This window comes from Silene latifolia, chromosome 5, assembly GCF_048544455.1.
Source record: "Silene latifolia isolate original U9 population chromosome 5, ASM4854445v1, whole genome shotgun sequence".
Lineage (NCBI taxonomy): Eukaryota > Viridiplantae > Streptophyta > Magnoliopsida > Caryophyllales > Caryophyllaceae > Silene > Silene latifolia.
In genome coordinates, this window is record NC_133530.1 from 29,833,773 (window position 1) to 29,846,926 (window position 13,154).

At 37.4% G+C, this 13,154-nt stretch overlaps 2 protein-coding genes across 3 annotated transcripts; one reads left to right on the forward strand and one right to left on the reverse strand.

Moving 5' to 3' along the window:
- The first annotated feature begins 795 nt into the window (after nucleotides 1–795).
- Nucleotides 796–4,115, forward strand: LOC141657165 (putative ubiquitin-like-specific protease 2B). 2 transcript variants are annotated; one of them, XM_074464308.1, is made up of 7 exons: nucleotides 796–897; nucleotides 2,064–2,343; nucleotides 2,446–2,613; nucleotides 2,705–2,836; nucleotides 2,925–3,006; nucleotides 3,485–3,598; nucleotides 3,717–4,115. In XM_074464308.1, the coding sequence occupies exons 1-7, from the start codon at nucleotides 840–842 to the stop codon at nucleotides 3,849–3,851; spliced, it is 969 nt and encodes a 322-aa protein (XP_074320409.1). In that variant the 5' UTR covers nucleotides 796–839; the 3' UTR covers nucleotides 3,852–4,115. The 2 variants fall into 2 exon arrangements, with proteins under 2 accessions (XP_074320409.1, XP_074320410.1); XM_074464309.1 differs by having other exon boundaries at nucleotides 2,446–2,586.
- Nucleotides 4,116–4,385: 270 nt separating this feature from the next.
- LOC141657166 (uncharacterized) lies at nucleotides 4,386–12,611 on the reverse strand. Its single transcript, XM_074464310.1, has 13 exons — nucleotides 12,335–12,611; nucleotides 11,903–11,931; nucleotides 11,502–11,607; nucleotides 10,733–10,886; nucleotides 10,445–10,630; nucleotides 10,049–10,209; nucleotides 9,072–9,348; nucleotides 8,322–8,536; nucleotides 7,685–7,783; nucleotides 7,082–7,593; nucleotides 5,467–6,236; nucleotides 4,863–5,061; nucleotides 4,386–4,752 (listed from the first exon to the last, which is right to left on the reverse strand). Exons 1-13 carry the CDS (start codon nucleotides 12,498–12,500, stop codon nucleotides 4,588–4,590), a joined length of 3,039 nt encoding a protein of 1,012 aa, XP_074320411.1. The 5' UTR covers nucleotides 12,501–12,611; the 3' UTR covers nucleotides 4,386–4,587.
- Nucleotides 12,612–13,154: the final 543 nt, after the last annotated feature.

Genomic DNA, 13,154 nt, shown 5'->3' on the forward strand with positions numbered 1-13,154 from the left:
ATTAAGTTCGAAAAAGTTCAAGAAGAAAAATTAAGTTCAGAAAAATTAAGTTCATAAAAGTTCAGCAAAAATAAGTTAAGTTCAGCAAAATTAGTTAAGTTCAGAAAAATTAAGTTAAGTTCAGCAACTTTAAGTCCAAAAGAACAGGGCCTTACTGGAGCATCGTACGACACAAATTTGAATTTAATCACCCCTATAAATTGCTTTTCTCGTTCTCATGGGCATAATCAGTTAATTAAAACAAGTTAAATGGGTCGTTTGCTTGGTTTTAGATTAGTTTATTTCAATCGAGTTAGTTTAGTAATAGTTATATATATTCTGGGTCGAGTCAAGCAGGCCATCTCGAGTTTCAACTATGTTCTTGTGATTATGACTTTTAATGTATATTTTCAATTATTAGTCGTTTTCGGTCATTTTAACCACTTATTTAGGACAAGTCATTTTCTATGTTGCTTAAATTCAAGTCGAGTCTAATAAGCTAGATCAGATTAATTAAGTTAGTTAGTTTAAGACGGCTCTTACACTGGCTTAACGTAGATGTGAAAATAAAAGGAGGTTATGAAAGTTGTTAAGTTAGGACGATCATTGGCTTAACGTAGATGTGAAAATAAAAGGAGGTTATGAAAGTTGATAAGTTAGGACGACCTTAAGCTAGATAAACTGTTATGTAATAATAATCGCCATTTCTAGTCAAATTTAATTTGGATTTCGGGTCAGCCTTATTGAATCCGCTAAACCCAAACTACAAAATAAAAGTAGATATATAAATGAAAAAAAAAAAAAAAGAGCAAGCATAAGTAGCTTCCACTTACTTAGAACAGAAGAGACTGCTCCTAGTAATGGGAAGAAAGCCAGCTGCAGGTTCTTCCTCAGCTGATCTCAATTCAACAATATGTGGTAAATCCCTTTATTTATCTCTTCTTCTTTTTACCTTTCCCCTTAATTTACCATCTTTATTCACTGGGTAGTTTGCATTTTGCAAATCCACATACTCTGCATTTATATTAAATATTGTTTGGGTTATTTATCTTAATTGTTTAGTAAATCTTTGACAATTTGGTGTCATTGTTTATTTAAAACTACTATTCTTAATTGGTTTCATCTGATTAACTTGAGTTTTAGGGTATTATTGTTTTGCATGGTGGCTAAACAATGATCAACTTGTCTAGAATAATCATTTTTGGTAAACTGATTCAGGAAATATTATTCTAATCTACCCCGTCTTATCATTTGTTTACGTTTAATTAAAATACGAATCACAAATAATAAAAGAAGGTAAATAAATGATTGGGACGTAAGGAGTAATATAATGTCACCAATTCATGGTGGTTTTATTAAGGAATTAGGATACTCTTAATTAAACTCCCATTTTATAAAGGTGAAGGAAGTGCATTGGAAGCATGGGAGTATGAGACCTAATGTTGAATCTTTTAATGGAAAATACTTCGTGTTCTCCGGAAGGATGTCCTCCTTTCACTCAAAGGAGGAGGATCAAAATGGAAATGAGGAGGATGGTCCTCCTCCTTTGAGCTCCTGGAGGACATCCTCCTGGAGGACACAAATATTTCTTTCTTTTAATTTACCCCATGAATTCTTGTGTGTTTTTTTTACTGTTTTTTTTTTTTCATATCTGCTAAACTGGTTGGCATTGGAATTTGGAATATGACATAATAAAACAAAATGTTCATTAAAATGTACTCCTTTACCCCCTTCTACATTGTGTAGTAGCACAAGTCATGAAGTCACTGCAATTTTCAACGCAATTTTTCTTATGGGTCATCTTAAAACATTATCTCCGTGTTTTCAACACAAGTCTAAAATGGTGTTATATTCGACCCTCTTGATCTCTCATCCCTCCATGGCTCCACGGGAAAGAGCCTTTGATGTTTTCTTGTAATAATGTTGCTTTTGTTGTTAATTAACTATAGAATTTGATAGTTTAGTGATAGCTCTACATGAAATTAAATGCTCAGTACGCAATCGGTCTCAATATGTGTACAATTCTTTATACTCCTTAGTAAGCTTGAATAACTCATAAGAAAAGGACATGGTGTTCTATCCAGATATTTTCGGAGATTACGTATCCAAGCATCGCTCATGTTGGCTTCATATTGTTGCAAATCATTACCGTTGCAAAAAGAATATAACTTGGGAAGAGATTGAGAGAATAAAGAAAAGATATCGGCACACAGCTCCTTGTTTTTATCGAACTCTTCCTCATGGAGTTCGTCATATGAGGGAGCATTCACCTAATGAAAGTTCCAACTGGATGGATAACCACGCTATAATCACCGGTGGCGAGGGAAATAGAATGGATACTCAGAAATTCCAATGCTACATTAAGTAAGATATTAGTCATTCCAACCTATACTGGCTTTTCCTTAAACTCTTTCATTCGCTTTTGTAATTAAGTTATTAATCTAAATCTATTTCTCAACTTTTCAGGAGCCTGTGGAAAAATTTATCTGAAGAAAAGAGAGCGGCATTTGTTCATCTTGATAGCTTGTGGTTCACATTGTATCTAGACCCGTCAACGAGGCCTACAGTTCTAACCTTGATCAAACAAAAGTGCATCTTCTCTAAGAAGTATGTATTTGTTCCCATCGTCTACTGGTAGGTATTGATCCGCTTCTCCATTAATAGTAACAATTAGCTGTATATTCTCCTGAATTGCAATTTGATTTCTCGGCATTATTTGAATTAGGGGTCACTGGCGCCTTCTGATACTCGTCCATTTCGGTGAGACTTTAGACTCGGAAAGTAGAGCACCATGCATGTTGCTTCTCGATTCTCTTCAGAATAAAGATACCAAGAGACTTGAGCTAGAGATAAGAAAGTACGGAGTATTATCTTTGACCTTTATGATTTCATGCTACGGAGTTCCCAATATTGTCATCTTTACTGCTTTCGTCGGTTTTTTGTAGGTTTATTGTGGATATATTTAAATCAGAGGGCAGAACAGAAGACAAGAAAGCGATCTCGCAAATTCCTTTCCTAGTACCAAAAGTAAGTCTCCTTGAAATTGTGGAATATGCCAATCAGCTCTCTGAAAACCCAAAAAAAAAAAACGGATAATGGATACGGAGTATCTCAAGGAATTTCGTAATATCTACTGAGGAGTATACTATATGGAGTACTTCTCTGACTTGAACAGAGCATCGAGACTTGGATAGTATTCGTAAGTACATGACACATAGACAACGGGATAGGTAACCTAAATGGTTTTCGTCCTATTTAAAGGATATGCATACCATGACATTCAGCCTTGAAATGAAATACTTGACACGAGACTCTGGTTTACACGCTGATCTTGTACTAATCGGAGAACTGCTACCCTCTTATTTCAGCTATGAAAGAATACTAGTTTCGACTATCTTATGACTCAACGGGGTGGAGTGGAAGATTTTCGAATGTATACCTGCCTTTTGATACCTAGGGGCGCAATTGACATGTCTGGCTTTGACATTAAATGGTGGATGTTCAGGTGCCTCAAGGAAGGGACTCGGAAGAAAGTGGCAGTTATGTTCTCTACTTCATCAACTTATTCATGAAGTCTGCTCCAAACAACTTCAGTATTACTAAGGGTTACCCCTATTTCGTGCGTACTCTCAACTTGACTCTGCAACTAACTTTTTACCCAATCTTTCTACCATTATATCACGCATCTCTTTCCTGTTAATTTTGAGGTGACAAATTTTGTTTTTCTCCTACTGTAGATGGTACAAAACTGGTTTGGCCCCGATAAATTAGTGTTGTTCCTCAAAAAGCTTGAGAAGAAACTAGCCAGGAAGCCAGAGATGACATATACTGGCACCTCTCGCTATAAGCCTCGAGGAAAGGATGAAGTATAACCAAGATCAGGCTAACTGCTTAACTAAATTTTTTGTAGACATCAGGTGCATAGACAGAAGCATTTTGGTGGGTTAATATGTAAATTAGTAGGTGATGGCAAATTGTGGGATACACTTGTTCAAGTGCTTAATGTGCATATGTGCTGTTTTTTTTTTTGGCGCTTCGGCATCTGAAACCGTGGTATGTAAAGGTTGTACAGAACCTACTCAAAATGCAAATGAATAGCATTATAGCAACTATGCTAGTTTCAGCCTTCGGGCTTACTTTTATAGTGACTACGACTTTCAAGTTTCAACCCATTCTTTGGTTTCCACTTTCAAGTACTACTCGTGATTTGGATTCAAAACCCTATGACATTAAAACAGTGGCTACTGTCCTTGAGGCTCCCTTGACACGAAAAAAAATTGGGTACTTTAATGATATCCAGAGTTGCAATTTAAAATATTCTGTTCAACTTATCTTGACTACTACTTTTATATTATCATCATAGAAGGGAGAAAGGTAAACTCAGTTGGTAAATAAATTTGTGGGATGAAAATAGGTAATTTCACATGTATAACCAAAATACAGAATGTTATTTACAGAGTACAGTACTACAGTCGAAGCGCGCCTACATCTGCCTTCTGACATCTCTATATGAAACAGATGCCAAGAGTATGAGAGATCCTACTCACCTAGACTAGTTGATGATTAACAGGACATTCATTGTAAAGGCTTACCAAATTCCGTTCACAATTAGCTAAGAAATAAGCTACTCGAACCAGGAATCTTGATTTGGCCCTTCAACAGATTTCCGGAAAGTCCAATGCTTTTCTCACGTGATGTATTCCCTGCAGTCTCTACAGCTCGCGAAGCTTGTAGAGACATCTCGGCATGAAGCTGGAGACATGCCATGGCTGTCTATAATATCAAAAGAATTTCAGTTAGAAAACATGAAAAAGGAAACAATGCATGATGCCTCTTGAAAGTTTTCAACATATAAACATAAAATTATCATGGACATAAATTACCGTGCAGCACTCTTTATCAGTGTCGGATTCAGCTATCTGAAGTGCCCAAGTACGGATCCAGTCGAGGCCTCTTGAAATGTCCTGATTTCCTTCAAGTAGGGCGGATGCTATAAATGATGGGTGAAGTGAATTTACAATGCATGATGCAGCAAAGAGGGCTGCTCTTCTAACATATGCTTCCTTGTGGTGGCAGACACCCCTGCATGAGAATACAACTATCATCATCACTATTCAATATTCATCAATTAAATCTAGGGAAAAAAACCTCAACGATGGGCTTTGGTTAAACTTAGATCTCGTTAAACTAACCCATCCACATAAGTCGACTTGAGACCCAAATTACGAACAAAACCAACCCTGGATATGATCCGAAATTTTAAGGGGGATATGTTACTGAACAGTATATATCGTCATTAAATTTCACCATTTCAGATATCAGTACCAGAGTTTCACTTTTCATCGGAAGACATGTTATGGATTGGTCATTGGCATAACCAGTCCCTCTCTACTTCTGATGCTCCATCACATCCTTGCTCGATATGAACTTAATAGAAGAGGGAAGACTTTTCAATGGTAGCAGTAAATGGGGAAAAATATTGAATACCTCGAGCTTAGCATATCAAGAAGAGGGGGAGCCAAAGCAGATGCTTCAGGATGCAAAGCCGTACATCTCATACAAACTCCAAGCATATAAATGAGTTTCCCTAGGACAATGAAATCCCTTCCAAGCAAATCAACACCATGACTTTTCTTATCAAACCCTTGCATGGCCGGAAGCATAAATGCTGCTGCGTAAAGAGGGAACTTGTTGCAAGACCAGTCGCCCTCACTGGGACCCACATTTTTTGGTGTGCGGCCCCAACGCCGTGTTTTTCCTTTCCTGATTTGACCCGCCTTTAACGGAAGTTCTCTTTCAAACGAGTAAGTCATATTAAGCGGAGTTTTTGTATCCGGGATCTCTTTCCAGGTCCCGGCTCCAGAAGGGCCTTTGTGGCTAGGCAAAAACCAAGCTTCGGGTTCTTCTGAGATTGATATAAGAGGTCTTGACGGCTTTTTCTGAACTATAGTTTTAGTGTTTGCAAGCTCCTGAGCTGCCTCTGTCATGGCATCAAGTATCATTATTCGTTGGCTCACATCCAAATGCGGCGAGTATAGAAGCTTGTTTATAGCATTTAGAGATTCAAAGGGACACATCACAAGCAAAGCAACTAGCGCCTTCTGCCTCTTTTCTTCAGCTGACTCCTCCTCTCCTTCCACCGCTATATCGGCACAACGAGCTTGTATGAGCGTTCTTACTAGATCACTCGCTACATGTCTTAGTTCATCAGGCGATGCTCGTACGAATTTTTCAGCAACATCAAGAGCTCTTTCAACCTGCATAACATTTTAGGGTGCTTTATTCACTTCTGAAATCCTAAATAATAGTTTTATAACTTTATATCTCGCCCTAAAAATTTTTACAAGCACCAGCTTTAAGAGTTGCAATAGAAATGCTTTATCACAAGAGAGCGAGATGTACTTATATCTTAAAAGACGTCTTTTGCAGGAATTACGTCAAAAGAGAAAAGTCAGATTTCTAAGTAACATATGTAGAGGAAAAGTTTTAGGTCCCTGTTAATATCAGGCTATGTATGCCATTAATTTTAAACAAAATCTAAGTTAAATTACACTGGCTTTCTCCCTTCCTTGTTAATCCATAACCCTACTCATCGCCCCCTTTTCTCGTAATCACTGCCCAATAGAAAGCTACATCTAGGGAGGTAAAAACCAAATGCAGTCTTACTCCCATCAGACTGACACACTTCAACAACAACATGGTTTGGGGTCGGCTAAAATGAATCATCATCCGAATCAGTTTAGGCTTAAATCCACCAATATGGCTATGAGTAAATAAACAAAGTAAAAGAAAATAGAATAAAGACAAACGAAACAAGTGCATTGTAAAAATAAAGCAAAGCAAGAAAAATGTGAAAACCGAAACTGAGGTTTGTAAAATAATAGGATTAAGAAAAAAGAAAAAAAAAGAAATATATTTGTGACACACTTCTTAGGAAAAAAAGAAAGATTCAAAAAAGTCAAAGATGGCTAATTTGTGAGTTGTGACGTACGGTCTAGACAACGATCAACATTGTCAGGTCAAAGTCCAGAAGTACCTCTACATGCTCAAAATAAAAATATATTTCAAGACAGATACACTAAGATGAGGAGGATAGACTTACTCCATCAGGGTCATCTGTTTTACGAAGTGCTCCAACAATATCCACCAACTGCGATATTTTCTTCTTGAGATCAGTGTCATCATCAGTCAAGTCATAAGGCTGTAAAGACGACTCACTGGATCCTTCAGAATCTTCACTTGAGCAGTCATCCTCCTCTTCACTAAAAAGCAGCTCACTGTTAAATGTTATTTGATCCACCTCATTAGAATCAACAGATTTGTATTTCGAAGATCTTTTCTTTGAGGTATTCACTTTGTTTCCTCTTATTCTGGTATCACCATGATCTGGTTCTAATTTCTGCTCCAAAATAGAAGACGGAGTGGCAATCTCTTGACTCTCGGAATTTTGATTTGTATCCTTTGAGGTGGCCAATCCAAACTCCCAGTCCAAATCTTCCTCTGTGAAGCTATCGTCAAGGAAGAGAGGATTTTTTGGGTCAATTATCTTTGAAAAAACAAGGGCAATACTGCACGCCATTTTCCTGACCAAATCATCAGGGTTTTCCAGTCTACCTGTCGAAAGAATGAGTGTATTTTTACAGTCAGGGTTTTCAGTTAAAAATTTACGTCCCTAGTAAATTTAAAAAAGGATCGAAGATACTACAGCTAACTCCTTCAAGTATTGAGCGCATAACATCCTTGGCTGAATCCAGCTCTTCTCTTGACATGGTTTCAAGCATTAGGCCTGCAGCTGCTGTTATATCTGAATCTCAAGTCACGGAATCAAACAAACTACAAAACATCAAGCTGAAGAGAAAAGTACAGACATATAAAAACAATTGTAACACTCAAATGTCCTAACTCTTATAATTCTATTATTATTGTTCTGTTCTTGTTTACAGCAGGGATTCCACAATAAAATACCAAAATAGTGGATGAACTATGACCTTAATACTGAGGGCCTCACAAGCAAACAGTTTTTATATTATATTGAAAGTTTGATACCAAATAATCAGAGGTAAGGGCATTAAGGCTGGGTCGATCTGACTACCCATACAGCCATATCTCGCCGAGGTGGTAGCCTTTCAAGACGCATCAGGTAATGTTGTTGAAAGTTGAAACCCAGTATACAATTGAATAAGATTTCTTTGGTACATTGAAAGATATGATAAAGTTTGAGGTTTGGAAACCTTGGTCTAATAGACTCGTTTTCATGTAGGATACAGTTGAATAAGAGCCTATAACAGGTCCACCAGAAGAAACTCTTAAAGAGAAATAAAGAACTACAGTAAGAAGGATACGAACTTGTTGCTCTAAAGGAGCTGATTGAACAAAATCTCGTTTGGACCACACCACCACAACACGTTGGATTGTCTCCAACAACAATTGCTTGTTTTCACCTTTCTTCAACTTGCCATCATCAGGAGGGCAGCCAAAAACAGAAAATTGAAGCATCCATCTCAAACAACAGAGAGGAAATACTTTCAGGAGTATAAATTTCTCAATAAACAAAAACCTGTGAAAAAAAACAGATAAACCCACATGAAACCTTGGTAAATCAACTCATTCACCGAAAGATGCATATTCACTCTTAGAAACAATATTCACTAAAGTGGCTGCGCTTCAGTCTATTGTGAAGTAGCCGTCCTCTGATGCCTTTGGCGCCATTTTCGTAGCATACCCGTGTTGGACACTCGACACTTAAACATGGGTAGGACATTTGGACATTTCATTTTAGACCAAAAACATGATTTTTTTTCATGAAATAGCCAAATCCGACACTCAGACACGCACTACAAACGCACCCGTGTAGAATGCTTCTAACCGAGTCCGAGCGATATAGCTTTCAGAAACAGCCTCTTTCTGTTGCTGACACAAGGGTAGAGTGCGTGCATCCTCCACCCCCCTCCCAATGAGCCATTGGGGTAATGATGTTGTTGTAACAAAAAGGCGGGTTATCAACCATAATGCTACAGATAACATTGATCAAACAAAACAAATAAATGACAGGTGTGGAGAAATCAATACTTGACAGCATCAGAAATTCGCACCTAACTGTCGTTTGCAATTTCATTGACCGTTGAAACAAAATCCATAGAACCCAATATGCTTCTACGTCACTTGCACGTTCAGCCACTAGCTGGCGTAAGATCTGCTCAGCTATTCTTTCCACAACGTATGCATCTTTGATGATTTCTATCATCAGAAACCAGAATTTAAAACCGGAGTCTAACATGAAATCACCCTCGAGGTTAGTGTCTGTATGTGATGAAAGAAAGCTCCGTACACGTCTAAGAATATGAGGTATCAATTCACTTAGTAGCAAATCTGCAGTAAAGATGCAAATCAGCATTAACAACCGGCCTTCTTGATTGGAAGATACTCAGCAGAGACAGCACCCCGCCACCCACACAACTGTATCATGCATAGGCTTTTACACTGACGTAGCCGCATTTAAGATAGCAGATGCATTGAGATAGATGCTGAAGGAAATAGATCATATTGCATTTAGGTTTCTCATACCTTAAATTATTTCAAGCAAGCTAACAATAACATTACCCATGATGAAAATTGTGTCGAAAATGGTACCAAATGACCTCTGCTTCATAGTAAGAAGAAGCACAGCAGAGTAGCCAACATATTTTAATTTATTCTATCATAACATAGCACCAAAGACTAGAACCAAATAAAGTGAGTCTTTGGCTCCGTTGAATATGGAAACACCATTCAAACTCACACCCATAAGAGAGGGTAATAAAAGGCAAAACATGACACTTGAAAACATACTAGAATAAGAGAGCAGAATACGGGAAAAACGTGACACATATAAAAACAGAATGAACGGACTGGAACTAATTCAAGGGATGGGGTGAAGTACAAGTTTGAAAATATCGAGTAACACAGCCAGACGGCCCAGATGGTAAGATTGAACATTATTTCTCCACAAAGTCTAAGAGTTTCAGCCAACAATGCACCAATATGTGGGCACAAGGTAACAAAGATACGCTATCATAGATATTTGCCTTACCAGTTGACCCACGTCGACAAATTCGAGTAAACATTTCTCCAACAAACTGAAAGGTGGCATCCGCAACAGTGCTAGTAGATAAGGAGTATCCACCAAATGCCTTCAAGCTTTTCTCTTCGGCTCCAGCCAGAAGCTGAGTTGTGATATTCTTGAAAAAATAACTGGTAATCTCTGTAAAGGATAAATATACATCGACAATCTAGGAACACTAGACTTATTACTACTGGAAAATATCCTCAATTAGATAAGAATTGACCAAAGATGGTGAATTCTATTACGTTGAGCTGTCAATCACCATTCAAAGGTATTTAAAAACACTCAAACCAGCGATTTTGAGCTTCAACATTTATGAGCGGAAAGTAGTTCAATTGGCTAATTGGAGATCGGAAAGGATACTGAGGTGAAAGAGATTTTGGTGCTCCACGGCGGGCTTTGTCAGGGACAGATGCAACAAGCTGAGCCACTCTAGACACTGTCAGCTTAACTACAGATTGTGAGTTTTCTTCAGATTCGCTGTTAACACTAAGATCTCTGGCAATCTGAATAACACCTTCGTTTTCTAACAAGCAGATTACAATTAATCTGCGGATATCAGAAGCATTGTTGTAAACAACACAGAAAAGAAATCACCTTTTGCGAACCTAATTAGAAATCAAACCAAGCGAAAATCAAACTAGAAATCACCTTTCAGCATTCGATCTAACTATTTTGGCATTGTGGTCTAGACAGGGGATCACAGCCTGAACAACCTCAGTAGAAAGACCCTTCACGAAAAATACATCATAAACAAGATTCTGTGCTGTATTTGGTAAGCGAGGCAGCCAGTTGGAGGCAACATCTGCAGGAAAGGAAGTACAGATGATCATTTTATCTTGATATAAGTTAGCTATGTTGGCAGTTAATAATATAAATGAACTCAAGCATCCTTTAAACATTATACTATAACTATAGTTGAGACAATAAATCAGAGCTACAGACGACTCGCCACCCAAAAGAGATACTACACATGCTATATTGGCTTATTGCACCCACATACACACAACATCCCACACCGCTGCCAAAATAAAAATAAAATAAAAAAAAATCCACGCCCTTCCCAGAGAAACAAAAGAGAAAATTAGTTGAAATATTGTGCTACGTTCATGGTTTTATACCATGAATCCGAACCATCTATGGTTTCACCCAACCCTCCCTAGGCAGCACAATCCATAAATGACAATCTAAATGTAAAATGCATGCATATAATTTCCTGCGTCAACGGCGTTCACTTATAGCATCCATTCTCAATAGCAAATTTCTTAGCCACATTACCTTTCTCACTTTCTAACATGTAAATTTTATATTGTCATTAGAAACTCTATCATCAATTCATCATCCCATACAATCTAACCAAAAACATCAAGTCAGCTATGTAAGGAACTTTGTTGTCGATTTATGAGGAAAAAAATTATACCATAAATCAAAAACCGAGCTAACGTAGGAAATGCAACCCCTCGATAGAATCCTTCCCAAAGCTGATTCCTCTGCTCACTATCAGAAAGAACTTCTTCTGTCTTGAGCTGAAAAGTCCAATTCAAAACGCCTCACACGTCAACCAAAGATATCGAAAATCAACAAGAATACCTTATACTCTACTCCTTCCAACCTACAATAACCATTGAAGCTTCCAACAAATCATCACCCTCTAAAGTATGACATTCCTAAGCTTAAAAGTTGTCTCCTTTCCATTACTATCAACTGTTAGCTCAAATTGCCCATATATCGTTTTCCGAAAATATACAGAATCCGGTTTTAGATACAATTTCCTAATGACATTAGCTTATTATAAACTGAAAACATTACAAGAACAGTTACCTGGTCCTTATATTGATCTGATATCACCTCTGCCAATTCAGTGAACATATAAACATTAGCAAACAATAAATTGATTTTTTTTTTAAAAAAAAATTGAATCAATTGTAAGACATTAAAGGTAAATTAAAATTAAGAAATGGGATTAGCATAAAAGTGACAAAACTATAGCATAATCACATAAAGTTCCAGCTTAAACCGTGTCGGAACCAGTATCTATATTTAGGGGCGGAAAATTTCAGTGGGGGCAAACTAGTTATGCAATACAGTAAAACTAGAAAACAAAAAAAATCAAACTTTAAACTAAAAATTTCAAATTTTTCATTGTTCAGAGAGCGGGGCGAGCGCCCCTTTAGTTCCGCCACTGAAAAATCACCAAAATTGCTGAATAAAAAAAAATTAATGGAAAAATGGGGAGTTGTGAAGAAGAATTACCAGATAAAGAAGAGGTATCAATAGGGAAGAGGAGGGAAGCAAGGGAGTAAAGAGATAAAACGACGTCGTCGACGCATTGAGCAGAATTAATGGCGGAAATGGTGTCGGAGACTTTTTCAAGGAGTTGGGGCTCCATTTCACTCTTCTTCTTCTTTACTTCCGCCATTATTTCTCTTGGTTAAAATTCTGGGAAGGTTTTATAGTTTTTGATTATTGGTGTGGGTAGAGTTTTTGTTAGTCTCAGGTGGGTGGGTTTGGCCTTTCTTGATAAAAATTAAAGTTCTGATTGTTTGGCTATATTTTTGTAAAAGCGATTGTAATTTATTGTCCTTTTTTATTGAATGAACTATTTCACTTGTCATTTACTAATTGCTCCATTCCCCCATTTACTTGGTCTTTATGACAAAATCAAAGGACAACAAATGACCGGAATGGAGGGAGTAAAATTTATATGTTTGACCTAATTATTTTATACTTTTTTTTGTTTTTGTTTTTTTCATTAACAATGTTATTTGTAGATTATCATTTGAATTAAAATTAACGTTTTTTAAAATAATGCTGAAAAATAAAATAATTATCGTTTCGGGTCGGAATAAAAGTTCATTGTCGAAATGGTGTCCACCTAGGGTAGGAACACCCAAACCTAAAAAAAAAATAACCCCAACCATATACCCTATATCCATCATCATTTTCACCCAACTTCATTCTAACCCCACCATTGCCACCACAATCCCCAAACCCCAACGCACCTACCACCCGACATACCCGACGCCTGCACCCACTGACCCAAACCGGGCACTATTTTCCAACGACCACCACA